Source organism: Sturnira hondurensis, unplaced genomic scaffold, assembly GCF_014824575.4.
Source record: "Sturnira hondurensis isolate 20B ecotype Veracruz unplaced genomic scaffold, ASM1482457v3 Scaffold0000880, whole genome shotgun sequence".
NCBI lineage: Eukaryota > Metazoa > Chordata > Mammalia > Chiroptera > Phyllostomidae > Sturnira > Sturnira hondurensis.
The window spans coordinates 4,146,242-4,173,546 of NW_028073511.1; the positions used below are offsets into that span (position 1 = coordinate 4,146,242).

Sequence of the window (27,305 nt, forward strand, 5' to 3'; positions counted from 1 at the left end):
GGGGAGGTCAGCGACTCACTCACCCACTCTTCCTGTGGGCATTTGATTCGTGTGTGCTTGGTGCCGGGCCCTGTGCAGTGGTCTGGAGCTATAAGGACAGTACCTTATGGGGTCTGTCGTCAGGAAACTTGCGGTCCAGCGGGGAAACCAGGCTGGAAAACCAGTGAGAGAGTACGGTGAGAAACAGCACTGTGGTCAACACATGGCCCAGATCGTGAGGCCACCCGAGAGGCCAGAGAAGGCTTCCCGGAGGAGGAGTTGGCTGGCTGAGTTTTGAAGTAGAATGCAGTGAGATAAAGAGGGCACTGGGTATTCTAGGCAGAGGGACAGCGTGTGAACGAGGTGGAAGGAAGACACACAGTGATGGATGTGGGTGAACTTTAAGTAGGTGTATCTGTTTGGAGCGAAAGGTATGTATAGTGAGGCAGGAGATGAAGCCAGAAAAGTAGACTGAGCCAGATCACAAAGAGTTCTGTGAGCTAAGAGGCTTGAGCTTCACTCTGACTTGGGGGAGCCATGGAAGGATGTTAAGAAGGGAGGAGACAAAACTAGATTTTTTCATTTGGAGAGCTCATCTGGCATTATGGGAGTTTGGGTTGGAGGCCAAGAGAAAAAGTCGGAAGCGTTAAACAGTGGCCTTGTTGAGAAGTGATGACTGTTTTCAGGCAGGCAGAGGGGTTGGGGACACCCAGGAGAAGTCAGCCAGGGAAATCTTAGACATGGAGTCTGTAGGACTTGCCACTGCCCTGCTGAGGGCAGCTGGGAGAGGGGACATGGCAGTGGTAGTGTCCTCCCCCAGGAGAGGAGTAGGAAGAGGAACGGGTTCTGTGGACAGATGGGCATCCCATTTGGGCATGCTGACTCTGAGGTGCCTGTGGGGCACACACGTGAAAGCTCAGGAGACGAGTCTGGAGTGAAGCTGCGGATTTGGTGTCATTAGGGTGTTAATTTTCTGGTGAAAATAGTCTGAGTGAAGTCACTTTGTGGGGAGACAAATGCAAGAACAGAGGGTCTAGGGGAGAAAGGTGCTTAAGCAGACAGACAGGAGTCAGGAGCAAGTGTCTGGTTGGAGTTACATTGAACAAAGATCGGGGTCCTGGTTCTAACCAGTTCCTTTCTCTTTCCCAGGCAGCTGACGTTGCTGGTGGCCAGCGAGGACTCCAGTTACATGCCGGCCAGGGTGGTGGTGTTCGGGGGCGACAGCACCAGCTGCATCAGCACTGAGCTCAACACGGTGGGGACCCTCGTGATCCCCCCACCCTAATCCCCATCCTCTTTTCCCAGGGCCTTATCAGAAGGACCCAACTCCTGGGGACTGCCCACACCCCTTTCTTCCTGTAAGCCCTGAGCAGGGTTAGGGATGTGAGGCTCAGTGCAGGGGCGGTGACGGGCACACATCATCGCAGACTTGGTTGCTGTCAGCAGTCCTTCCAGCCCCTCTTTTGGAGGTGACAGCTCTCTCCCTCTTCTCCCCTGCCCCGCCAGGTCAATGTGATGCCCTCTGCCAGCCGGGTGATCCTCCTGGAGAACCTGAACCGCTTCTGGCCCGTCATCCAGATTCGCATAAAGCGCTGCCAGCAGGTGGGGCAGAGGTGGGGGCCTGGGGATCAGGAGGTAGCACAGGGTTTCCTTAGTGACCGGGTTCCAGCATTTGGGGCCCAGGCTCAGGTAGGGCTGTCTCTCGTAGCTCTAGAACTCAGGGTGTGAGGCCAGGCTTTAGTAGCCGGGCGGCTTAGGTGACGGATAAGTCTGTGCATGTTACAGGGCGGCATTGACACCCGGGTTCGGGGCCTGGAGGTCCTGGGCCCCAAGCCCACTTTCTGGCCACTATTTCGAGAGCAGCTCTGTCTCCGTACATGTCTTTTCTACACAATTCGGGCGCAAGCCTGGAGCCGGGATATAGCAGAGGACCGCAGGCGTCTCCTCCAGCTCTGTCCCAGGTGGGTGTGACACGAGGTGGGCAGGGTTGGAGGCAGGAGGGGAGGTGGTGAAGAGAGCAGGACACTGAAGGAGGCACACGCTCCTGTGGATGTCTGAAAGGTAAAGTAGCATCCAGGATGCGAGGGAAAGTGCACACAGGTGAGGAGTGTGTGCTGCTGGGGAAGAGCTGGGGGAGGGGCTGAGCGCAGGGCAGTTAGGAGTTGACTGCACTCCAGCAGAGGCCTTGAGGGAGTCTGTGCCTTCAGTCCATGACCGCTCACTGTTCATCCCCAGACTGAACAGGGTTTTGCGCCACGAGCAGAATTTTGCCGATCGCTTCCTCCCTGACGATGAAGCCGCCCAAGCACTGGGCAAGACCTGCTGGGAGGCCCTGGTCAGCCCCCTGGTGCAGAACATCACCTCCCCTGGTAAGCACCCCGACCCCTGGCCCCACTAACCAGCTCCTTGTTATTATTCCCAGGGACTGCTTGGGTTAATGCTCTTGGTTCTCTTGGTTCCTGTCTTTATCCCTGAAGGCCTGTCACCTCAGTGTTCCTTTCCTTCCTGCCTAGAGACTGCTCCCTGAGGCTCTGGTATTTAAACCTTCCCCTCCATCCCACCACCAGCCTGTGACCATATCCCCGGACTCCAACTGAAGCAAACCTTGGTCGGGGGTGGGGGTAGGGCTGTGTTGCCCCCCAAACCTTTTTGTACAATTGCTCCTTCTCTCTCCTCCTCCCGGGCTGTCCATTGCCCCATTCCCTGTGGAGACCTGTTCTAACCTATCTTCTTCTAGATGCAGAAGGTGTGAGTTCCCTGGGATGGCTGCTGGGTCAGTACTTAGAGCAGAAGGAGAGCTCACGCAACCCTCTGAGTCGGGCAGCATCCTTTGCCTCTCGAGTTCGTCGCCTTTGCCACTTGCTGGTGCATGTGGAGCCTCCTCCTGGGCTTCCTGCTGAGCCATCCACTCATCCCTGTAAGTCCCAGCTGTGGTGGTTGAACTAAGAGCCTGGGCAGTGATATTGTCTGGCTCCCCGACTCCTGGATTTTACTCTTCCTTGTTGCTTTGCTGTGGGCATTTCCAGGGGTCGGCACCCAAGACTCCAGGACTCCCCTGGGGGCTAAGACAAAACTCCTTGCGTTGCCTTCTGTCTCCATAGTCAGCAAGAACAGGAAGGGTCAGGATCGGAGCCCTGGACCTTCACCAGTTCTTCCAAGCAGCAGCCTGAGGAACGTAACGCAGTGCTGGCTGAGTGTGGTGCAGGAGCAGGTGGGCGGAAGGAAGCTGAACTTGGGGGAGGGGGGTGGTCTAATAGTCTGTCCACATACTGGGACTTTCCTTTACATTTCTTGCTCTTTCTCAGGTCAGCAGGTTCCTGGCCGTAGCCTGGAGGGCCCCAGACTTCGTGCCTCGATACTGCACACTCTACGAGCACTTGCAGAGAGCAGGCTCAGAGCTCTTCGGGCCTCGGGCAGCCTTCACGCTGGCCCTGCACAGCGGCTTCTCGGGCGCCTTGCTGCAGCAGTCCTTCCTCACCTCCATGCATGTGAGTCCCACGAGCCCCCCAGGCAGCAGGGGCTGTGAGCTCATGCCTGAGCTCATGTCTCTGCCCTTTCATCTCCTTTCACTCCCCATTTTCCTCCATTCCCCCTTCCCTCCTCATTGTTCACTGGTGCCCTTTCCATTGCCCCAGATGAGCGAGCAGTTTGCCAGGCACATCGACCAGCAAATCCAGCGCTGCCTGGTTGGCAGAGCCCCTGGAGCAGCAGGTATGCTGGGGCAGCTTCAGTGGCACCTGGAGCCCATCATGGTCCTTTCTGGCCTGGAGCTGGCCACTGCTTTTGAGCACTTCTACCAGTGAGTGAAGGTCTGGAGAGGGAGGGTATAGGAGGCCGAGAGTCTAGACAGGGCAAAGGTTTGAGTCTCAGAGGGAAGATGAGGAAGGCTGCAGTGGGGAGGAGAGATGAAGATCTGGAGATGGCCGGGACACTGGTCGAAAGGGAGTGGGGAAGAAGAGGTGAGGTAGGGCCGTGACCCAGGTTGGCTGTAACAGAGGGACCTAACATAGTGGAGCGGGAGCCTGGGCGATGCCGAGAGCCCACACTGAGGCCGGGCCTGGGCTGTGTGTGCTGCAGGCACTACATGGCTGACCGTCTCCTGAGCCTGGGCTCCAGCTGGCTGGAGGGGGCCGTGCTGGAGCAGATCGGTCCCTGCTTCCCCAGCCGCCTCCCCCAGCAGATGCTGCAGAGCCTGCGCACCTCCGAGGAGCTGCAGCGCCAGTTCCACGTCTACCAGCTCCAGCGGCTTGACAGGCTGCTCCTGGAGCAGGAGGATGAGGAAGAACAGGGTCTGGGAGAAGAGGTAAGAGCGAGGGAGAAGAGCGGGAGAATAGGACACCAAAGAAGGGAGCCCAAGAGCCCTCGAAATCCTTCTGTCTCTCAGGAGGAAGAGGAGGAACAGGAGGCTGGGGAAGAACTATTTATCGAAGATCCAAGTCCACCAGTTTCTATACTGGTCCTGTCACCACGCTGCTGGCCCGTCTCCCCACTCTGCTACCTGTACCACCCCAGAAAGTGCCTTCCCACAGAATTCTGTGATGCCCTTGACCGCTTCTCCAATTTCTACAGCCAGAGTGAGGAGATAGGGACAGGCAGTTGGAGAGTGGGGTGAGGCCTGGGGCGGCCGGAGAAGGGTAGGAGAGGACCTGTGGACAGGAGTGCACAGATGGGAAGAAACAGTCTCCAGGGGAAGGGGAAGAAGTGTGGGTTCTGTCTTCATTAATTCTCATCATTTCCTTCAACCACGTATGAATGGGTTCTCTTTTTCTAACTTCAAGTTACATGCTTAGTCTTTTCAGACTTCTTTCCAAATAGAAGTATTTAAGGCTATTTCTTTCTTTCTTAATGTTTAGCTTCATTCTATAGGATTTGGGGGTTTGTTTTTTAATATTTTTTATTGAGGTATGAATTAGCATTAAGATGCATACATCTTAATTATGACTTAATGAGTTTTATATCATATGCATTATCTTACCCCCCATACCAAGATGTGGAATAGCACCCAGAAGTCTTCCTAACTTCAGGCCTCCTTTCCAGTAGTGTGTTCTTCCAAGAGACACCATTGTCTTTACCTTGTCACTATAGATTTTTGCTTGTACTTGAATGTCGTGTAAATGGAATCATAGAGCATACATCTTGCTGTGTCTGATTTCCTTCACTCAACTTAGTGTCTGTGGGAGTGAGTCAGGTTGTCAGGTTTATCATCACTTTGTCCTGTGGTGTTGCTGAGTCGTATTTCATTGTAGGGATATATTTGCCCTTTTTGCTGCTGATGAGTATTTCAGGTGTCAAATAAGTTTTTTTTTTTTAAGATTTTATTTATTTATTTTTTTAGAGGGGAAGGGAAGGAGAGAGGGAGAGAATATCAGTGTGTGGTTGCCTCTCGTGCGTCCCCTGCCGGGAACTGGCCTGCAACCCAGGCATGTGCCCTGACTGGGAATCAAACCGTGGTTGTTTGGTCCACAGGCCCGCGCTCAGTCTGCTGAGCTACACCAGCCAGGGCAAAATAAGTTTTTATTATGTAACATTTTTCTTGTGTAGTTCAAGGAATTTTCTAATTTTTATTATTATTTCTCCTTTTTTTTACTGTATTTCTAGAAGTAGATTTTAACATTTCCAAGCAGACTTTTCTTTGTTTTGTTTCTTTAGTTATCTTTCTGTTTTAGATTTCAGCCTTCATTCCATTGTGGCCAGAGAACATGGTTTCTGTGATACTGAATCTTTGCCACCTGTTGAGACTTCCTGTATAGCCAAGTAGATGGTCCAGTTTGTAAGTGTTCTATGTGTGGTTAAGAAGCATGTGTGTTTCCAGCTGCTGTGTGCAGTAGTCTACATATTTCACTAAATTGATCTTGTTAATTGTATTGTTCAGATTTTCTTCTTTTTTAAAAAAATCCCCACCCAAGGATACATTTATTGATTTTAGAGAGAGAGGAAGAAACAGAGATAGAAACACTGGTGTGAGAGAAAAACATCAATTGGTTGCCTCCCATAAGCATCCCGACTGGGGATCGAACCCGCAACCTTAGATATGTGCCCTGACCAGAGATTGAACCCGCAGCATTTTGGTGTGTGGGATGGTGCTCCAGCTAACTGGGCCACCCATCCAGGGCGTTGTTCAGATTTTCTGTAACCTCGCTTGTTTTTGTCTGCTTAATCTATTGCTGAGACAGGTGTGCTCTGATCTACCATTTATGATAGTGAATTTTTAAACTAAGTATGTAAATTTTGCTTTATATATTTGGACTGTGTTATAACATGCAATTTTAAAATTATGTAACAGGGCTGCTTACAGAACTCTCTGCAGTGGTGGTGAAGTTCTGCTCTGTTTGAGATGATGGACATTCGTGGCTGTTGAGCGCCTGAAATGTGACCAGTTTGGCTGGGGAACTGAACATTTAATTTTATTTACATTAACCAGTTTAAATTTAGCCACATGTGACCTTCTTTCTAATAAAGCCTCCAAGTCTGTTTTTACCTGGTGTTTACCATGCACCAGCCTGCGTTAGTGGGTGTCTCTCTGGTGCCTCTTTTCCTGTCCTTTTACTTCTTGTCCGGGTTGGTGTTTCTTTTAGATAGCTCTTATTGTGGTAAGATGTGCATCTCATAAAATTTGCCATTGCAACCACTTTAAGTATACAATTAAAATTTTTTATTTGGAAATAATTTCTAATTTACAGAAAAATTTAAGATTAATCCAGAGGACACCCACGTACTTGACTGAGGTTGACCTTTTGTTAACATTTTGCCTGTTTTGCTTCTATCATTTGCTCTTTGTGCATGTATACGTATGTTAAAGTGTGTATATTACATGCACATACAAATATGTATGTATGCCTGTAATTGTGTCAGTTTATATATGCACACACACATAATTGCATATATATGTGTGTATATGTGTGTGTGTATATATGAAATTGAGAGTAAATTGCATATACATGCTGGCCATTTGCTTCTAAATACTTTAATATATATTTCTTAAGAATAAAGGTATTCTCTTATAGAACTATAATTTATTTATCAATTTCAAACATTTGACATTTCCGTGTTCTAGTTTTGTCAGTTGATTCCGTGTCTCTTCCTTTTTTTAGTCCTGGACAGGACTCGGTCTAGGGTCACCTATTCTGTTAGTTGTCCTGTCTCTGGTCTTCTTGAATCTGGAGAAATTCCTCAGCCTTTCTTTGTCTTTTATGACATTGATATTTCTGGGGGACATGGTCTTTTTAAATTTCCTAGTATTATCTCATTTTATATTTATGTGGTGTTTCCTCGTGCTCGGTTTCAGGGTGTGCATTCCCAGCCGGAACACTGGGTAAGTAATCTCAGGGCATTGCACTGGGAAGCACACAGTTGTGATCTGCCCTTTTGGGTTGTTAATTTTGACAGTCTGGTCAAGAGGAGGTTTGATTTCTCCCCTGTATTGTTATTGTTGTTTTCCCTTGCTACTATCAGTAAGCACTCTCTCGGGGGAGATACTTTGAAACCGTGCCCACACTCCCCTCTCCTGGGAGTTTCCCCCGGTATCGTTGTGCTCTGAGTTAGCCATACTCTTACAGTTTAGGCATGTGTCTTGTAAATACCTAGATTTGTTTTGTGTTCAACCTAATAATCTCTCTTTTTCAATCGTCACTTTTAGCCTAATTATAATTACTACGAGTAACCACACATTGGATTTTTATTTCTAACCTCTTATTTTGTGTTTAAGTTTATCCTTCTTATAGTTTATTTTTTTTAAAGATTTCATTTATTTATTTGTAGATAGAGGGGAAAGGAGGCAGAAGAAAGGGAGAGAAACATCCATGTGTGGTTGCCCCTTGTACGCCACCCCCTGGGGACCTGGCCTGCAGCCCAGGCATGTGCCCTGACTGGGAATCGAACCAGCAACGCTTTGGTTCACAGGCTGGCACTTAATATACTGAGCCATACCAGCCAGGGCTATCCTTCTTATATTTTAAGATCTTAGTTATTTTATGTATACAACAGAACAGAGGGGTTGACAAAGTAGGTTTACGATTGTAAGTACATGAAAGAGTTTATTCTGGTATTATTTTTATTAATTATGGTATTATTTGTATTGCAGCTGTAGATCAGCTTTGCCAACCCCTGTTTGTAAAACACTATAGTTAAAAGGAGAGGAATAAATTGAACACCTTTACAGATATGATTCTACACTGAGTTTTTGTGCTTTTTTTCCTTTCTTTTAGATTGATTATTTTTAAACTCTTTCTTTGTTTTTATCAGTTTTGGCAGTTACGTATTCTGTTTCCATGGCCAATTATCCTTATGTTTTAAACCTGTATTGTTGACTTGTTAATAATATCACCTCCCTCCTTCCTGAATAATAAAGACCATTGACAATCTTAGCTTCAGCTCTAACTCAAATCTTGCTTGTCACTGTTGTTCAGTATTTTAGAATGATCTATTTTTAGTCATTAGTATTACCTTTTCGTTCAGTCGGTGTTTAGATTGGCCATCATACCAGTTGCTTTACGCCATTCCTTTTGTATCTTGATCCTTCTTTTTTAAAATATTTTATTTATTTATTTTTAGAGAGAGGGGAGGGGAAGGAGAAAGAGTGGAAGAAAAACATCAGTGTGTGGTTGCCTCTTGTGTGTCCCCTCCTGGGGATCTGGCCTGCAACCCAGGCATGTGCCCTGACTGGGAATCGAACCAGCAACCCTTTGCTTCACAGGCCTGCGCTCAATCCACTGAGCTACACCAGCCAGGGCATTCTTCTTTTTGAGTTCAATTTTCTTTCTGAAGTCTGTCCTTTAGAAGTTTCCTCGTTGAGGGAGTATTGATAGAAAACCAGCAGTTTTTGTTTGAGAATGGTTTATTTTCAGCCTCAGTTTAAAAATCTTTTTATTATGATAAATTTCAGACATACACAAAAGTAGACAAAATAGACGAACCCCAGTTAGCAACGTGGATCAGCTCATGGCCCATGGTGTCTCCTTTGTGTCCCCGCCCAGCTACCCGGCCCTGAAATGTAAAAGATAAGGGCTCTCTTTTAAAAGGCAGGGACACTACAGTCATTAAACGTTTAGAAGTTAACAATTCTTAATATCATCAAATATACATTTAATGTTCTAAAGTTTTTAGAATTAAGTGGGTTTTTTGTTTGTTTATTAAGGATCCAAACAAAGCTCACACATTGCATTTGATTTGGTTTTATTTTTCATCTCCCTTAACCTGTGGGCCCCGTCTCCCTGTTTTCTTTCTACCCAATTTGCCATTGTGGGGGAAACCAGGCTGTTTGCCAAATAAAGTTGTTGACAGGCTGGATTTTGCTGATTGTATCCACAGGTGTCCTCTAGCATATGCCCCTCCGTCTCCTACATTTCCCGAACACTCCTATTTAGCTGTGGAGCTTTTTCAGATTTGGGTTTGATTTCTCGGGCAAGAACTCCTAGGCGGCTTTGAGCCCGTCTGCCAGGAGGCGCGTTGTGTCTCGCTGTCTCTGTCATTGAGGGGTCAGTGGGTTTCTGGGTTGTCTGACACACACAGTTTCCCATCAGCTTTTCCTTAGACACTCGTTCATTACCATTGCGTAGGTCTGTCGTCTCATTGGGGGTTACAAACCACTGATGTGCTCGTTTTGTTGCTCTTTCTTCATGTGTTAGCTGAAACGCTGTCTCTGTAAAGGGAAACTTTTCTCACCAGCGTTTTAGTTACCTTGAAGTACAGTTGGTACGGGAAAGGCTCGGTTCTTTCCTCCTCCCCTTTACTTTGGACCAGTTTTCAGAATAATGTGTTGGTTCTTAGCATCCTCCAAAGGTGACCAATGGGGTCTTCTTAAAAAGAAAAAAACTATCACTGTGAATTCATAGGTTTAAAAAATACTTCCTGTGTTTTAGTTCATTGCAGTGCTATTTATTTATTTGTTTGTTTGTTTTTCGGTGTTCATATTGTCCCATCTTTGACCAGAGATCACCTCTCAGGTTGGCTCTTTCTGATACTGCTGCCTGTGACAGCAACCTCACTGTCTAATATGAGCAAACATCCTAAGTTCACTTGCCTGAGCTGTAAAACGGACACCAGCCTAGTGGGCCTGTGTAACTGTCAGCTCCTTAAGGCTAAAGCCCCAGGTCTCTGGTGTGTCTTCCGCGGAGCCTGCCTGACACAGGGCTGGGCATGGGGTGGACTCCCAGGGACGTGTGGCTGCCTGGGAGGCGGCACAGAAGGGGCTGAACTCTGGAAGCTGTAAATGCTGGGGCCGAAGAGACTAGCAGGAGCCACTTTAACTAATAGTATACCCTTGCCTCAACCCTTAACCCCGCTATCTCCCCTCTTTGTCTCCACCCTTCTTCTTGACACTTTCCCAGGTCAGAACCACCCTATCCGGGGACCGCATCGGCGGCTGCAGTGGACGTGGCTGGGCCGGGCTGAGCTGCAGTTTGGGGACCAGACTCTGCACGTGTCCACCGTGCAGATGTGGCTGCTGTTAAATTTCAATCAGACAGAGGTGCCTCAGCCCTTCAGCCTCCCTCTGTCTTTTCTTCCCCCTTGTCTGCCACTGTTCTCCTAAACTTCCTCCTTCCGTTCTTTCCACTTCTGACTGGCCCTGTTTCTCCTTACCAGGAGGTGTCAGTAGAAACCCTGCTGAAGAATTCTGACCTCACCAGACAGCTACTGCTCCAGGCACTTTTGCCCCTCACCTCTGAGAATGGCCCTTTGACCCTGCATGAGGGTCAGGACTTCCCATGTGGAGGTAGGTCACTGGGGCTGGCCTGCGACTCTGCTCTTAGCAGGTGGCGCTCTCAGGGTGGGTAGTGTAGCAGGGAGTGAGAGTGGGGTCCCTGTTCTGTTCCTTCCGCTCCTTGGGTACTAACTGCAAATGAGTTCCAGGTGTGCTGCGGGTTCGTGAGCCTGGGCTCCGGCCCTGTGGGGAGGCCCTGTGGCTGGTACCTTCCCAGAAGTACCTGAATGTAGAGAAGGATGAGGGCCGGACCCTGGAACAGAAGAGGAACCTCTTGAGCTGTCTTCTTATCCGTATTCTCAAAGCCCATGGGGAGAAGGGTCTCCACATGGATCACCTGGTTTGTCTGGTGAGTAGACAGGGCATTGTGAGGTTAGGGATGGAGGCTGGAGCCCGGGGTCACTGCAGGGGAAGGTAAACTCTCAGTGTGAGACCTTGTAGGGTGACATCTCCGTCTGGGTTTTCTACTCCTGACAGGGCAGCTAGACCGAAGGTAGAGACAAAACATGGCATGAGTGTTTACCCTCACACCAGGTGCTAAACTAAGAGTTGGCAATCTGCACAACAGTTCTGTGGGGTAGGCAGTGTAATTATTATCATAGTGACTCCCATCAGACAGATAAGAAAAATGAGGCATGAGAGTTAGTAACTTATCTGTAGTCACACAGCCAGTAGGTGGCGCAGCTGGGCATTGAGCCTCTGCAGGCTGGCTAACCCCAGCATGAACAGGGCATGCCTGTGTCCCCTCCTCCGTCCAGGTGCTGGAGGCCTGGCAGAAGGGTCCAAATCCTCCTGGAAGCCTGGGCCGAGCGGTGGCCGGCAGCGTGGCATGTACCAGTACAGACGTCTTCTCTTGCATCCTGCACCTCCTGGGCCAGGGCTACGTGAAACAGCGTGATGACTGGCCCCAGATCCTGACGTACGCCACCCCAGAGCCCATGGAACCCTGCCGTGGGCAGGCAGAGGTGCCCTTCTGTGGCGGCCAAACCACCAAGGCCTCCAATCCTAGGTAGCCACCCTCAGCCCCCTCCCCCTGCTGAAGGGGCTCCAAGCCAGTACATAGGGGTGGGCTCCCCACGACTTGGGAGGGGCTGCAGTGCCAAAGCCAGGCTCCCCTGTGCAAAAGCACTTCATTTTTTCCTTTGTCTAAGCCCATTTCCCCTCTCCCTGAATTTTCCCCAATTTGATTGTCCTCACTCCCTCTCCCAGTGCCATCGCCCCTTCTTTTCCTTTCTAATCAAGGGTCTTGCTGTCCCCACCCTCCTAGAGTCAGCCCTTAGCAAGGGACCCAGACTCGTAAGCTCCTTTACGTATATGTCTCTCATTCTAAGCAAATGTGAAATATGCAGTATGTACTGAGTGCTAACTTTGTACTCTGTTCAGCGAAATGTACAATCTCTAGTTTTGGGGAAGCTTGTCCTACAGAGGAGCCTGCCATAGGTGCCCCCTAATGAGCTAAAACTTTTCACATTGGATCCAGTTCACCAGAAGTTTTTGTGGCACCACTTTGATGCCTGTTATTTGCATGGGGTGTAAGTGAGTTCTCTAGCGGAAGCTTTCTCCGTGTGCGTGCAGCACCTGGGATCTTGCTGAAATGCAGACCCCGGTTCAGAGAGCTGCCTGCGCTGCTGGCCCACAGGCCGCACTGACTGGGGTGGCCGCGGGCTCTTTCTCATCAGAGCTGGTAGCATTTTGGGTGGGACCTACAGTGGGACTGTCCCATCGGCTGTAGGTCAGTTAGTGCCCCAGCCTCTGCCCACTAGATTCCTGTAGTGCCCCCCACCAATCATTGCGACAGCCAGCCCAGCCCCCACAACTGCAGATCCTTCTGGGGAGGACCCTGCTGTGTCATTTGGTTTGGATGGTTATCCTCAGGCTGGTGAAGCAGTCACGAGCAGGGATGTGCAAGCGGGGAGCAGGGGAACAAGGTGGGGTTCAGTCTGTAGCTTGCATAAGCAGGACAGGGAGACTGACCACTGACCCTTTTCTGCCCCCAAGCCCAGAAGCCGTGGCCGCCCTGGCATCTCTTCAGCTGCCTGCAGGCCGCACCATGAGCCCCCGGGAGGTGGAAGGGCTGATGGAGCAGACGGTGCGGCAGGTGCAGGAGACACTGAACCTAGAGCCAGATGTGGCTCAGCACCTTTTGGCCCATTCCCACTGGGGTGCTGAACAGCTGCTGCAGAGCTACAGTGAGAACCCACGGCCACTGCTGCTGGCCGCTGGACTGCGGGTGCCCCAGGCCCAGGCCGCCCCTGCACGCCCTGACCACTGCCCTGTCTGCGTCCGCCCCCTGGAGGCCGATGAGGACCTGCCCGCGCTCTGCTGCATGCACTGCTGCTGCAAGGTGAGGCCCGCCCGCGCTCCCCTGCCCCGACTTTCTGCTGGAGCACAGTTCCTTGGGAACGGTGGCTTCTAGCCCCAGCACCGCCATTTCCTAGCCCGGGGATTTGGGGCAAGTGTCCTAGTCCCTCTTACCCCAGTTCTGTCATCTGCGCTGACATCCCAAAGGCGGTGGTTAGGGCTCAGCATCAGTGGTTCTCAGGCTCTGCCGCACATTATAAACACGCTGGGAGCTTTGAAAGATCCTGGGGCCCATACTGCGCCCCCGGCCAATTAAGTCAGGATCTGCAGGTGAGACCCAGGCAGCTTTAAAAGCACCTCAGGTGATTCCAGCATTCAGCCAAGTTTGAGAAATACAAATACTCACACAGTGTACATTAAAGCACTCTGAGAGTGAGAAGTGTTATTGAAGTGTTACTGATGGCTGTAGTTTGTGGTTTCCTCTTCACCATTCAAGTCTCTTTACCTTAGAACATCACCACTTCTTTTATATGGCTGGGGCCAAAGTAGGTTTGCAGTTGTTCATATATGAAGTAATACAATAATTAATAATAATACAGGAATAAACTCTGTTTCATGTACTCGCAACTGTAAACCTGCTTTTGCCCCACCCTGGTATACACTGGTGTATCTTATTTAATAAAAAATAAAAAGTGCAGTAAACCAGAAAAGCAGAAGGGGACCATGGGAAGGCAGGGTTTGCCGTGAAAGCTGAAGCAGAGAAGAAGGCTGGTGGCTGGGGTGTGAGCACTTAGTTCTCCGAGGCCAGGAGGGGGGTTGAGGTGCCGAGCATTCGGCCTTGCAGCTCCCAGGCCTCGCAGCTAGTAGGACGGTCCGGCCCATGTGGCCAGGACTAGCGCCCCATTGTCATGAGTCATCGCCGCCTCTTCCAACAGTGTCTCCCGTCGTGGGCGACCCGGGACATGGGTAGCACATGCGTATGTGCCAGTACTTTCTTTCCGGCTCTTTGGCTAGGCTTCAAGTTTCTCCTCTCACAGAGGTGCCTGTGCTCGCTTTCTCCTAGGTTCTTACTTATTTCCTTGACACTTTCATTTTTTCGTTTAGCTGGTATTTGTCATGTGTGTGCTGTGTGCATAGCTCTGCATGGGTGCGTGGGGAAGTCCGAGCAAGAAGCTACCGAGCGCTGGTGATAACAGCAGCCAGTAGTCCTGGGGACTCGCTCTGGGCCATTGTGCTGTTTTCTGTGCATTGTCGAGCTTGGTTCCCACCCTGCTTCCCTGTGGGGCCAGTATTGTGCTAGCTCCACTTCACTGACTGCCCGCACAGGCACTGGGAGGAGAGGGAACCCGCCCAAGGTCAGGACTGGGTTTTGGCAGTCCCAGCCAGGGCTCTCCCTCCACACGCTATCGGTAAGTGCAGGGAAGAGACTGCACTGGGGTTTCGTTATTGGAAGTAACTGGCTAAGGAGTAGGGTGAGGGGCCTTAGACTGGGGAGGCCGGGGGAGGCCGCTGTCTTAGGGAAGACAGTGGTGGAGGGAGGGAAGAATGGGTGAAGGCACAGTGAAGCGTTGGGCGGTGGTGAAGCGTTGGGCGGTGGTGGGAGAGAAGGTTTGGCACGTGGGCAGGGGCCCCATTGGGTTGGGAATGGCACACAGGGTTTCACCAGAGAGGAAGCCATGGTGGGTTGTGAGCAGGGGAGTGATGTGATCTGACTTACATTTTTGAAAGGATCACTTTGTGAGGGGAAATAACTTGCACAGAACAAGAGTGGTAGCAGAGATAACCATTTGAAGACTTGTTCAAAGAAGCAAGAGAAGGGGCCGCTGGCCTGGGGACAGGAAGAGAGGAGGGGGGGGTTGGGCTGCATTTGCAGGTAGAGCGGGTCAGACTTGGGGGATTGGAGGTGGAGTTTAGGACTAGGGAGCTCTGGGTGGAAGGGGTGTGTCGTCTTTGACTGAGTTGAGGGAGATTTCAGACCTGGGACTGGGGATGGAGAACAGGCTTTTAAGGGGAAATTCAGTCTTGTGTCCATGAAGTTCGTGCTGCTTGTTGGACACCTGTGTGGGACTGGCGGGTGGACAGGGGTTTTGGATTCCGCATTAAGTGGGGAAGCCTGGCTGGTATCATCAAAGGAGAGAGAAGCAGGCCCAGGGCATTGAAGTTGGGGTACCCCCACCCTATAGACATGTGGAGACAGGGAGCCTGAAAACTTAGCTGAGAGAAGTAGGCTGATGGAAGAGGACAAGGAGCCGCTGAGCGAGCCGCAGCTGGACGGCGCCCCGGCACCCTGGAGAACTCAGAGCTGGGGAACCCTGGGGTCTGCAGCACTGGAGGTGACTTCCCGGGGTGAGCCTTGAGTGGTGAGGGGGTTGTCAAAGGGCCGGAGACCTGGTTCCAGTTGGGTTGGGTCATGGGGGTGGCATGAACCGAGAGCGAGCCCAAAGCAGAGGGGCTCCCTAGGGGAGTGAGGTATCGGCGGCTGGGCTGTCCTCTGTGGCTGGGAGGGGTCCCGCCACCTCTGTGTGGCTGCAAGTGAGCCCTCTGAACTTGGAGAAATTTCCTCTGTTTTATCTTGGAAATATGGGAATTTTGCCTTCAACATCCCAGTTTATCTGGGTTTGTCTCAGTATGTAAAAAGGGGTTTGTTTTGTTTTATATCTTCCTCCGAGTAAAAATAGCCCAGTAAAGTGCTCCCCGTTTATCCTGGAGCTTCGATGCCACGGGTGCATGTCCTCTCCTGGGGTCAGACGCGTCATTGCAGAAGCTGGCTGTTGGCAGTGTGAGGGAGGGGGCTGTTCACGGAGTCTTTTAGGAGGCTCAGGCTGCTGACCAGGCAAAAACCAAGTGGGTTTGATGGGGAGGCGCAGGGTGGGAAGAACGTTCACTGGGACCGGCTCCTGAAGCAGTTCAGGAGAGGAGGGTGGCTTGCTTGACTGAGGGCAGGGCAGTGCCGTGGGCGCAAGACAAGGGTTCGGGAGGTGGGAAGGTTCTGGCCCTGGGACTGGCTGGGAGCCGTGGGGCCGTTTATCAGGATCTGGGCGATGCCGTGGGCAAGTCTGTTTTGTGGAGAAGAGGCTGAGACTGGGGGGGGGAGGAGCTCAAGAGAGGTACTGAGGTGAGCGGGTGGACCCAGGAGGAGGCGCCTCGGCTGTGTGCAGACCCAAGGCCAGCCACCCAGTGGGGACGGGGGATCCACCTCCCAGGCCCCCTTCCTCTCTGACCTTCTTGCTCTCTCCAATTCTTGCTTAGAACTTGAATCTTTCTTCTTCTTTTTTTGATTCTCTTTCCCCATTTTCTCCATGTCCATCCCAACAATAATTACAATTGGGCTGCTATGCTGGCCCACACATCCTCAAAGACAACTGTAACTTGGGCCAGTCCTCAGAAAACCCACAGAAGCCAGAAAGATTAGGGTCAGGTTCGAGGTTGATCTAGAGGCAGGCTTGTCTCTGGCCCCCTGTGTCGGTGGGGAGAGGGGCTCGATGAGCCACCAGGATGCCTTCTCCTCGCGCTGCCCCACACTGTCCCTGAGCAGCACCGCCCTTTCCCTCCCAGTCCTGCTGGAATGAGTATCTGACGACCCGAATAGAGCAGAACCTTGTGATGAGCTGCACCTGCCCCATTGCTGACTGCCCTGCCCAGCCCACGGGAGCCTTCATTCGTGCCATCATCTCCTCACCAGAGGTCATCTCCAAGGTACCCCCTCCTCCGAGAGAGGTCCTGGTGCACAGCCAGAGGGGCAGACCCCAGGGAGTGGGCTGATGTGCAGGATACTGAGGACCCTGGAGATGCGGCATCCCGGAGAGCCAGGCCCTCACCTGGTGGCACCTACGCCCCCACAGTACGAGAAGGCCCTCCTTCGTGGCTACGTGGAGAGCTGCTCCAACCTGACCTGGTGCACCAACCCCCAGGGCTGCGACCGCATCCTGTGCCGCCAGGGCCTGGGCTGCGGGACCACCTGCTCCAAGTGTGGCTGGGCCTCCTGCTTCAACTGTAGCTTCCCTGAGGTGGGTGTCCACCCCAGCCTCAATCCTGAGCCAGTGCCCACACCCCACCCCGCTCTGCCCCCCTGCCTGTCACACATAGGCAGATCCGGCCTTGGCCTTGTCTGCTGCCACCAAGTTGAGCTCTGTTCCTTCTCCTATGGCCACCAAGCGGGGCCTCCCTCTCTCCCGCTCCCCAGCGCGTGCCAGCAGGACGGCCGCCCTCAGTACGGGCTTGGCTGTGTCCTCGCCTCCCCCCGCTCTAGGCACACTACCCTGCCAGCTGTGGCCACATGTCTCAGTGGGTCGATGATGGCGGCTACTACGAGGGCATGAGTGTGGAGGCGCAGAGCAAGCACCTGGCCAAGCTCATCTCTAAGCGCTGTCCCAGCTGCCAGACCCCCATCGAGAAGAATGAGGGGTGTCTGCAGTAAGAAGGGAGTGCTGTGGGCCCTGGGGGGCGTTGGCGGGCGCGCCAGGGGTGGGAGGCCTGGCAGTAAGAGCGTGGTGGAGGAGCTCACTGCAGAGCTGAGCAGCCAGGGCAGTTACCCACCCACCCACACTCTCCGCCCCTCTGGAGTGATTTCAGGAACTCATGTTCCTGCCCCCACTTAAAAGTGTTTATATTTTAGCGGGGAATGAGGGAGAGAAACATTAATGTGTGAGATATATAGATCGGTTGCCTCTCGCTCGCCCCCAACAGGGGACCGGACCGCAACCCAAACATGTGCTCTATCTGGGATCGAAGTGGTGACCTCTCGTTTGGCAGACTGGTGCTCCACCCACTGAGCCACACCCGCCAGGGCCCTGACCCACTTTTTCTTTTAATGAAAGATTTTATTTATCTTTAGAGGGGAAGGGAAGGACAGAGGGAGAGAAATATCAATGTATGGTTGCCTCTCATGTGTCCCTTGCTGGGAACTGGCCTGCAACCCAGACATGTGCCCTGACTAGGAATCGAACCACGATCCTTTGGTTCACAGGCCCACACTCAATCCACTGAGCTACACCAGCCAGGGCCCTTACCCCACTTTTAACTCAAAACGGTAAAGGGGAATTCAGGAGCTAGAGTGTATTCAGTAGGAACTGCTAAGGTTAGGAGACTGAGGGCATAGAGGAACCAGGGACATCGTCGGTGGTGCATCTAGGCCCCTGGCATCCCTGGTGTGGCCCTGGCCAGAGGCAGGAGTCCTGACCAGCAGGCTTCCTCCATAGCATGACCTGTGCCAAATGCAACCACGGATTCTGCTGGCGCTGCCTCAAGTCCTGGAAGCCAAGTCACAAAGACTATTATAACTGCTCCGCCGTGGTAAGGGGCTGGGCACCGGGGAGGGCAGAGGCCTGTGGGCAGTTAGGCGGGGGGCTCTCTGTGAGGCCCCACGCAGAGAGTCTGTGCAGAGCAGCCCAACAGTTGCTGGGACAGTGAGGAGAAGACAGAGCCACCTAGGCCTACAGATGCTGGGAGGTCTGCCCTGCGAGGTCTGTGCCCAGGACTAGAGGCCCCAGAGTGGGACTTCTCACACCCAGCTGGCTACAGGAGGGCCGAGGCAGACTGGCCTTCCCAGGGCAGCAAGACAAAGCAAAGAAGAGCAAGGACTGAGTCAGAGCCCAGTTCCACCACTTTGTGTGGGGCTTTGGGTCAGTTTATTTGTCCTCAACATTCTCATTGGTAACAGGCTAGTAACACGACCTACCTCACAGTTCCGAGGGTTAGATGAAAACATCTGGGTAAAGCGTTGGAAGGCCTGTGTGAACAGCAGCCAGTCTGACGAGCCCCATTCCACCCCAGCAAAGCACAGTAGCCCCTGGCGTGTCCTTGCAGGTGAGCAAGGCAGCCCGCCAAGAGAAGCGGTTCCAGGACTACAATGAGAGGTGTACCTTCCATCACCAGGCCCGGGTGAGGCAGGGGAAAGAGCTGGGTCGGGGGAAGGTCAGAGGGCGGATAGGTGCGGTCCTGATGGGGATGCGTGTGCACGTGTGGTGCTGAGCCGCTTTCCTCTGCACAGGAGTTTGCCGTGAACTTGTGGAACCGAGTGTCTGCCCTGCACGAGGTGCCCCCACCCAAATCCTTCACCTTCCTCGGCGATGCTTGCCGGGGACTTGAGCAGGCTCGAAAGGTTGTGGTGGCCGGGGGAGGGGGGAGATGTACCAAGGGGGTCTGGTGGGCTGGGCAGCCGCCCTCTGACCTGTTTGGCTGGAGGGAGTGAGGAAATGGGTGGGAGGCAGGTGCCTCGCCTCAGGCAGGAGAGGCCTGACTCGGGCTCCCCCAGGTGCTGGCCTACGCCTGCGTGTACAGCTTCTACAACCAGGACACGGAGCAGATGGACGTGGTGGGGCAGCAGACCGAGCACCTGGAGCTGCACACCACCGCCCTGCAGATCCTGCTTGGTGCGCCGCCTGCTCAGTCCTCTCCCCCGGCCCCTCCCCTCCAAGGAGTAGGGACCCCACAGCACCCCTGTGCCCGCCTCCCACCTGCCACTGCCCTCTTCCTCTTCCTAATTCTTCGTGGCCTCATCACTGGTACAGGCTGTCAGTGTCTGAGGGCACAGGCCTTTGCCTGACCTTTGATTTGATTAGGCTCTGTTTCCACCACTGGAGTGTAAGCCTCAGGAATGGGTATCTTGAGCCGGGTCTGGTGGGTGTTAGCAGAACTTGGAAGATGTCTGGTAGGAGTTTGCGGAAGGAGGGAGTGGAGGGGCTGGAAGGAGGGTGGAGCCCTGTGCCCTGTCTCCTCCGCAGAGGAGCTCCTGCCCCAGTGCAGAGACCTGGCCTCAGCCCTGCGCCTGCTGCGGGCGGACTGTCTCCACATGGGCCTGGAGCTGCTCCGGCTGATCCAGGAGCGGGTGCTCGCTATCCTGCAGCATTCCACCCAGGTATGCCGCCCCTGCCCTGGGAGCACCCAGACGAAAGGCCGCAAGGGTGGACAGGTCTTCAGAGACCTGGGTGTGTCCCCGCTCCCAGACCAGCCACTGGGTGCTTTGGACCTTGCCACTTAACCCCTTGGCATTTCCTACAAAAAAAGAAGGAATCAACCCAGACCCAGGCTATTTTGCCAGATTCTTACTTATCAGATTCACTTGGGGAACTTTTTCAGAAGTACCCAGATGTGGATTCAGAGTCCCAGGAATGGGGGGCAGGGGACTGGGGTCCACTGGAGTAAGGGATCTCCGAGATTCTTTCCAGCTCTAATGCGCCGATGCTGGCTACGAACCTGCGCTCAGGGAGCGTGCAGACTGGTGGTAACTCAGGCAGAAAAGACATGCACTGCACTGTGAGCTCCAGGAACACGGGGCCGGTCTGCCTCACCACCGTGTCCTTGTCCCTGGGGACCACAGGGCAGGGGACCCAGTTAAATCACACAAGGCAGTGCTTTGTGAGGGGCTGCGGTGTGTGAGAGAGAACAGGCAGGAGCATTCCTGCCGGGGCCGGCACCGGCACTGGCACCAAGTGGGCCCTTGGAGAACTGGCTGAAGGAATGCTGGGCACCGAGGCCCAGTGGCCTCTAGTGTCCTACTCCTGCATCCTCCTGTCTCTGCAGGATTTCCGGGTTGGTCTCCACGGTCCACCATTAGAGGCCCGGGAGGCAAAAGAGGCAAAAGGGTCCAATGTGCCCAACAATCAGTGAGTATGGGCAGAGCTTCAGGGGAGTGGGGCGGCCAGGCTCCCACTGGGGCTGAGCGGCACTCTCTCTCCAGGTCCCCAGGCTCCTCGGGGCTGGAGGTGGCTGAGGAGGAGGAAGATGAAGAGGATGAGGATGAAGTGCCCGAGTGGCAGCAGGACGAGTTTGACGAGGAGCTGGACAACGACAGCTTCTCCTATGACGAGGAGTCCGAGAACCTAGACCGAGACACTTTCTTCTTCGGTGACGAGGAAGAGGATGATGAGGGCTATGACTGAGGGGCAGGACACAGGGAGCCCCTGGAGCTGCCCCAGAGCCCCAGAGCCAAGGGGGCCGGGACTCACCCCAACGGTTGTCATGGGGTATTCGGAGGAAACGATTCCCAGTTCCCGCAGCACCTTCTTGTTTACTGAATAAACGTTTTTCACATACTTCTCTGAAGTGTTCTGGGCAGCTTCCCCAAAGGCCTGCCTCAGTTTCCCCCACCACGTCCCACACTCACCAGCCCTCCTCATTTTTCAGTCTTCTGTCAGCAAAGAAGGCCCAAAGCCGGCCCATGTGACCTAAGCGGATCACGGCCAGTGAAGGTCCACACTGCGGGGGGCCAGGCGCAGGCCTGTCCACTTGCCCCAGCCCCAGCCCAGTGTCACAGGAGACGGAATGGCCAGTGCCCATGGTCGGCCTTCCTCTGAACTCTGGAATGTTCCTGGCAAGGGCCTGAGGGCATTAGGAAGTATGCCGCTCTTAGGGTTTCTCTGTATCTTGAAGATACGGAGAAGAATATTATTGAGTCTCTGCCGTGGCCTGCTACGCATACATAATGTCAGAATTGTAACCATATCTTTTAATTTGGCACTGGGATAAAAGGGACGGTACTACAGCCGAGTCTGGGGTCAGAAGAATTTGGTGACGTGGGGTTAAGTCAAGTGGTTGGGTCGAGGGAAGAAGCCACCTAGTCGGGAGGATGAGCCGCAAAATACCGATCCAGCAGGGCCTCCACCTCTCCCTCTTCATAGTCCCACACCTGGAACCGTGAGCCATCTGCTGCTCCCCGGATCATGGCTGAAAGCACTGGGGAGGCAGAAGAAGGTCAAAGTGCCCCCCCATACCCCGCTCTGTGCTCCCTTCCCCAGCCCTTGGGGGAGACACGGTACTCCCCCAAAACAGGCAGCTGAGGACTGGGTCCTGAGAAAATCTGGGGAGGGAGGGAGTGGCCTTCCAGGGCTTGGTGCACTCACCTCGACCAGACTGTGGGCGGAACAGGCACAGGACTCGCTTATTGAGGGCGGCTGCCCGGCCCAGCTCATAGCCGACACCCAAGGATGGCTGGGTCACTTCTGCTACAACCACTGGGAAGAAAAATCAGACTGAGGCTCCATGCCCAGGCTTGTAAGAGAAAGACAGTCGTGAGTGTGGTGAGGAGGGAGCTCTAGGGAGTCCTAGGTGGGGAGGCCAGGCATGTTCAGGGAACCTAATGCCCAGATGAGTTCACAGGTAGGAGAGGGGGCCACTCACAGTCCGCCCGCTGCAGCCACGCCAGGTCCCGCTCATGGATGAGCCTGTCACCCCCAGCAGCCTCTTCCCCTGTGGTTGAGAGAAAGCTGGTCAAGGCCATGCACTACCCTCCATCTCGCAGGTACTTAGCACCTCTCCTCAGCCCATTCCCCATATTCATCCTGCTCTGGAGGGAGGGTGGAAGGCCCAATGCTGAAAGCCCATGAAAAGGAGTAAGGAAATGGAAGAGCTGGAAGACAAATTCGATCCTGTGCAAGGGGAGGATATGTGATTAGGGCCAGATGAATGGTACAAATGCAATTAAGGGGAGGACTCGCTCACTGTGGGTCAGAGTGATTAGAAGTGGTGAGGAGGGAGAGCGTCCCAGGTGGGGAAGTGGCAGGCAGGAGCAGGGGCTGGTCCATGCAAGGACGGAGGAAGACTAGATTGGAGCCTAATGGAGTGGCTCTCAAGCTTTGGTAGGTATCAGAATCACCTGAGAACTTGCTTAAACTACAAAGACCCAGGTGTCAGTGGGCCCGGCCACTCCACAGGCTCTCTAGGTGATTCTTGTCACCCCAAAGTCTGACAACCACTGCCCGAATGCATGCAAAGTGACGCGTGGTTGGCGATGGGAACCGAGGTGGGAGAGGCTTCCTGGGGCGAGAGGCAAAGGATCTCGGCTGCAGCTTGATTAAATGCTACTCTCCAGTACTGTTAAGGCCCACAGCTACTTGCACCAGGACAGAATCACCGCAGAACTTGTTCAAAGAGATTCGAAGTCTTCCTCCCAGACTACTGTATGAGATTCTGCATTTAAACAAGCTCCCTCATTATATCTGAGCATGCTAAAGTTGAAGAACCATCAGGCAGGGGCGGACGGACTCTGGGAACCAATGAACCTCACTTGCACAGGCCCTTTCCAATACCCTAGCAATTTTGTGATTTCGTCTTTTTAAAGAGGTCTCCCAGAACTTTGTTAGGGCGCACAGATCCTGGATCTGTCCCTGGGTATGGGAACCACTTAAAGTTTTGTGAGCACAAGTACAACAGTTTTAGACAGTTTTCACTAGAAGAGTTTGATCAGACCGATCATGTTTTAGACAGACCCAGCACTAACAATGGATTAGCAGAAAAAGGAACAAAGAGAGCAATCCCATTTGCAACAGCATCAAAGACAATAAAGTAGTTCAGAATAAATTTAACCAGAGAGCTGAATGGTCTGTACACTGAAAATGATAAGACATAAATAAAAGAAATTGAAGACGGCACAAATAAATGGAAAGGCATCCCTGTTCACGCATTAGAAGAATTAGTACTGTTAAAATGTCTGTACTACCTAAAGCCATCTACAGATTCGATGTAATCCCTATTAGATCACAATGGCATTTCTTACAGAAGTAGAAAAAACAATCCTAAAATTTATGGGATCCCAAACAGCCAAAGCAATCTTGAGAAAGAACAAATAGAGAGGCCATCATACTTCCTGATTTCAAGCTATAGCATAAAGCTACGAAGTCAAAACAATATGGTACTGCCCCAGAAACAGACACATAGACCAACAGAACAAAATCGCAAGCCCAGAAATAGCCCTGGCCTGGCGGCTCAGTTGGTTGGAGTGTCATCCTTTACACCAAAAGTTTGCAGGTTTGATGGGGTGCATATGAGAGGCAACTGATAGGTATTTCTCTCGCTCTCCCCCTCCCTTCCCATCCCTCTAAAGTCAGTAAGTGCGTCTTCAGGTGAAGATAAAAAAGTAGAACTACTGCATGTCCCAGCTATTCCACTTATGGGAATATGTAGCCGCAGGAAACAAAAACACTGTCGCCAAGAGGCACTCTATGTTCAAAGCAGCACCCCTTACAACAGCCAAGATACGGAAACAACCAAAGTGTCTGTGGGTGGATGAATAGGTCAAGTTGTGTATATATAAATGCTATATTATTCAGCCATGAGAAAGAAGGAAATCCTGCCATTTGAGAAAACATGGAAGGAGTCTGAAGGCATTATGCTCAGTGAAATAAGTCAGACGAACACAGATAGTGTATGACCTCACTTATATGTGGAATCTAAAAACAAAAAACAAAAAAATAAAACCAGAAAAACCTAAACTCCTAGCAGAAGAGACTGCATTTGTGGTTACCAGAGGTGGGGGACAGGAGATTGGGAGAATACACGAAGGAGTCAAAAGGTACCAATTCCGGTTATAAAATAAGTACTAGGGATGTAATGCACATGATGACTCTACCACTTCTGTGTGGTTATCTGGAAGTTGTTATAAGAGTAGATTCTAAGAGATCTTATCACAAGGAAAGAATTATTTTGTGAGACAATGGACGTTAACTAAACTTATTGTGTTCATTCTTTCACAACACAGGAAAGTCTAATCATTAAACTTGTACAGTTGCTAAGTGCATTAGAGCTCAATAAAATTGGCAAGAGAAGATAAAAAAAAAAAAGACTCAGGGGCCAGGAGCAAAACATGCAAGTAGAAGCCTGATCAGAAGGCGTGAGAGACCGTGGTGGTGGAGAGAACTGGGGTCTGTCGGGTCTAAGGGCTGACACCCACAAGGCAAAGGCGCAGGGCACAAGACGATAAGCTTTGTCGTCAGTGGGGGAGAAGATGCCAGCCGGGACACGGAAACCCAAGCAGTCCCCTCCACGCCCATTCTGTCCCTCCCCACAAACTACCCTGGCAAGAGCTGGAGAAAGTTCTCCATGAAGAATCTAAAGGTCAGGGTAACAACTGAGTGCAGAGACTGTCCAGCTGGATCTGGACACAAGCGGTCTGAGCCCGGCTCCGTTTACTTTTAGCTCAGGGCGCTAGCTCCCGGCCAACGGCCCTCAAGGCACAGTGGAAGGCAGCCACCGCCCAGGGGAGGGCAACTTCGGTAAAGGGGCGGGGCCAGACCGGTCCAGGACCCCGCAGCAGCGCTCCCCACCTCCGCGGCCTCACCCTGCGCGCCCAGCTCCGCAAACGCCACGTGCTCGGTGAGCACGGTCCCGAAGCGCCGCAGCCTCGATACGATCCGCTGGTACAGCGCTCGGTCCTCGCGTCCGCCGCGGATACTCCCGCAGAAGTACAGGGCCCGACGGCAAGTGTCGCCCGACTGCCCTGGTTCCCCGCGCTCCCGCGCGCCGGCTACGGTCGCCGCCATCCCGCCGCCGTCACCGCGCACCTTCCCACGCCAGGGGGCGCTAGCCCGCGGCCACGTGATCCGAGCCGAGCCTGCGCAGGGAACGTGGTGCTCAAGTGTTCGCACCTGTGGAACGGGGACGAGATGGGAACGTGGGTGACGATGCCCACGTCTGGGGAACCCACCGCCTCCTGGGTTTCTTAACTCTAACTTGTCCCGGAGGAAGTCTCAGCCTTGTGCACATCACCCACTTCGCTCCCCTCTACCCCAGTCTTCGCCATCTCACCAAAGACAATTCCATCCTCCCAGCTGCTCAGGTCCAAAAGCTTGGAGTTATTCTCGACTCCTCTCTTTCTCTCAAACCCTATATTCCAACCCATCTGCAAGTCCTGGCGGACCTCCCTTCTGACAACTTCCAGAATTTGATACCCACCCACCACCTCGGGTGCAGCCATGCTCATTCAAGCCTCTGTTACCGCCCTCAACAGTCTCCCTACAGGCTCTCCACTTTCCTGCTACACAGTCCGGTCTCCGCTCAGCAGGCAAACTGAGCTTGTGAACACTGACCTTCTTCGGCTCAAACCCTCCAGTGGCCCCCTTCTCACTTAGGGTGAAAACCCGAATCCCACACTGTCCCACCAGGCCCTTGTCACCTGGTGACTGCTCTCTAGCCCCAGCTCTAATGCTCTCACCGACCTTTCTGCAGCCGCACTGGCTTCCTGGCTGTTCCTCAGGCATGTTGGCCTCAGAGCCTTCACCTTCGCTGTTCCCTTGGGACCCTTTTGTCCCTTTTGTCCCTGGATCACTCCCTCAACTCCTCCAAGTCTTTGTTTACACATCATCTTTCCTGCCCACCCTCTTCAGTAGGGCAGCCTCCTGTTTCCAGTATTCTCTGTCATCCTTCCCTGCTAGCCTTTTCTCTTCTCATATGCCATGTACTTTATTGATTTTGTTGTCTCTCTCTCTACACCTGGTAGAATGTAAGTCCCCGGGAAGGCAGGACTTCCTGTTGGTTTGGTTCACTGCTATATCCCTAGCTTCTAGATCTGTGCCTGCCGCATAGGCAACATTTATCAAGTATTCGTTGGATGAAGGAGTGGATTAAATGGGAAGTTGAATTTGACAACACTTTGTAATCTGTTCAGCCCTGTGGTAAGCTGATAGAAGCAGGATATTCAGGGAGACAGGCAAATCCAGCATTGTTAACTGGTAATAATAATGATTTCCCTCTCGTTTTATTATGAAAATAACACAAATATAGCCCTGGCTGGTATAGCTCAGTGGATTGAGCGTGGGCCTGTGAACCAAACTACTGAGTTTCGATTCCCAGTCAGGGCATATACCTGGGTTGCAGACCAGTTCCCAGCAGGGGACGCATGAGAGCCAACCATACATTGATATTTCTCTCCTTCCCTTCCCCTCTAAAGATAAATAAATAAAATCTTTTAAAAATAACACAAATATAGTGCTGGCTAGTGTGGCTCAGTGGATTGAGTACTGGCTTGCAAACCAAAGGGTCACTGGCTCGATTCCTAATAAGGGCACATGCCTGAGTTGCAGGCCAGGTCCCCAGGGGGACCTGAGAGAGTGCGGGGTGCAAGAGAGGCAACCGCACACTGATGCTTCTCTCCCTCTCTTTCTCCCTCCCTTCCTCTCTGTCTAAAAATAAATAAATAACATCTTTTTAAACTAACACAAATATAGGACAAAAAAATTAAATGGAACAAGAAAGTATACAGTGGGAAGTGAGTCCTATGACCCCAAACTCATTCCTCAGAGAAAAGAACCATTGGAGTTTCTTCTGAGTGGTAATGATTAAAACATCAAAGTATGGGGTTCCAGGACAGGCATAATAACTTCTTAAAACACAGAAACTTGAGGAGGCAGAGGGATTTCAGGATATTTCTGTCTATTGATGGGCACAGCCATGGACACATGAGCCAGGCACCTGCACACATGTGCACACACATGCCTTTAGGGAGAAAGCCTCACCCAGATGACATGATAGGCACCCTCCTTCACCCTGGTTATTCACGCTCACACCTTCCCTCCAGTTCTCCCCACAGGTGAGGAACACACATGCACACACACAC

General features: G+C 52.3%; 2 protein-coding genes across 6 annotated transcripts in view; one reads left to right on the top strand and one right to left on the bottom strand.

Moving 5' to 3' along the window:
- The window catches only part of CUL9 (cullin 9), a 37,272-nt gene extending 16,256 nt beyond the window's left edge, over positions 1-21,016 (top strand). For 4 of the 5 annotated variants that reach the window (XM_037053316.1, XM_037053325.1, XM_037053344.1 and 1 more), the window contains 24 exons: positions 1,129-1,234; positions 1,486-1,581; positions 1,765-1,940; positions 2,215-2,348; positions 2,717-2,896; positions 3,081-3,190; positions 3,285-3,467; positions 3,615-3,778; positions 4,057-4,553; positions 10,305-10,444; positions 10,561-10,690; positions 10,828-11,027; positions 11,437-11,687; positions 12,677-13,022; positions 16,535-16,675; positions 16,822-16,986; positions 17,229-17,392; positions 18,178-18,271; positions 18,785-18,859; positions 18,969-19,079; positions 19,233-19,350; positions 19,702-19,835; positions 20,501-20,583; positions 20,658-21,016. In XM_037053316.1, the coding sequence (XP_036909211.1) occupies positions 1,129-1,234; positions 1,486-1,581; positions 1,765-1,940; positions 2,215-2,348; positions 2,717-2,896; positions 3,081-3,190; positions 3,285-3,467; positions 3,615-3,778; positions 4,057-4,553; positions 10,305-10,444; positions 10,561-10,690; positions 10,828-11,027; positions 11,437-11,687; positions 12,677-13,022; positions 16,535-16,675; positions 16,822-16,986; positions 17,229-17,392; positions 18,178-18,271; positions 18,785-18,859; positions 18,969-19,079; positions 19,233-19,350; positions 19,702-19,835; positions 20,501-20,583; positions 20,658-20,859 (4,000 nt within the window). In that variant the 3' untranslated portion in view covers positions 20,860-21,016. The remainder of the gene's footprint in view (positions 1-1,128; positions 1,235-1,485; positions 1,582-1,764; positions 1,941-2,214; positions 2,349-2,716; positions 2,897-3,080; positions 3,191-3,284; positions 3,468-3,614; positions 3,779-4,056; positions 4,554-10,304; positions 10,445-10,560; positions 10,691-10,827; positions 11,028-11,436; positions 11,688-12,676; positions 13,023-16,534; positions 16,676-16,821; positions 16,987-17,228; positions 17,393-18,177; positions 18,272-18,784; positions 18,860-18,968; positions 19,080-19,232; positions 19,351-19,701; positions 19,836-20,500; positions 20,584-20,657) is intronic. The other variant, XM_037053336.1, reaches the window with a different exon arrangement.
- Positions 21,017-21,404: 388 nt separating this feature from the next.
- On the bottom strand, positions 21,405-25,269 carry DNPH1 (2'-deoxynucleoside 5'-phosphate N-hydrolase 1). Its single transcript, XM_037053364.1, has 4 exons — positions 25,032-25,269; positions 22,097-22,165; positions 21,820-21,930; positions 21,405-21,652 (listed from the first exon to the last, which is right to left on the bottom strand). Exons 1-4 carry the CDS (start codon positions 25,231-25,233, stop codon positions 21,534-21,536), a joined length of 501 nt encoding a protein of 166 aa, XP_036909259.1. The 5' UTR covers positions 25,234-25,269; the 3' UTR covers positions 21,405-21,533.
- Between the last annotated feature and the right edge of the window lie 2,036 nt (positions 25,270-27,305).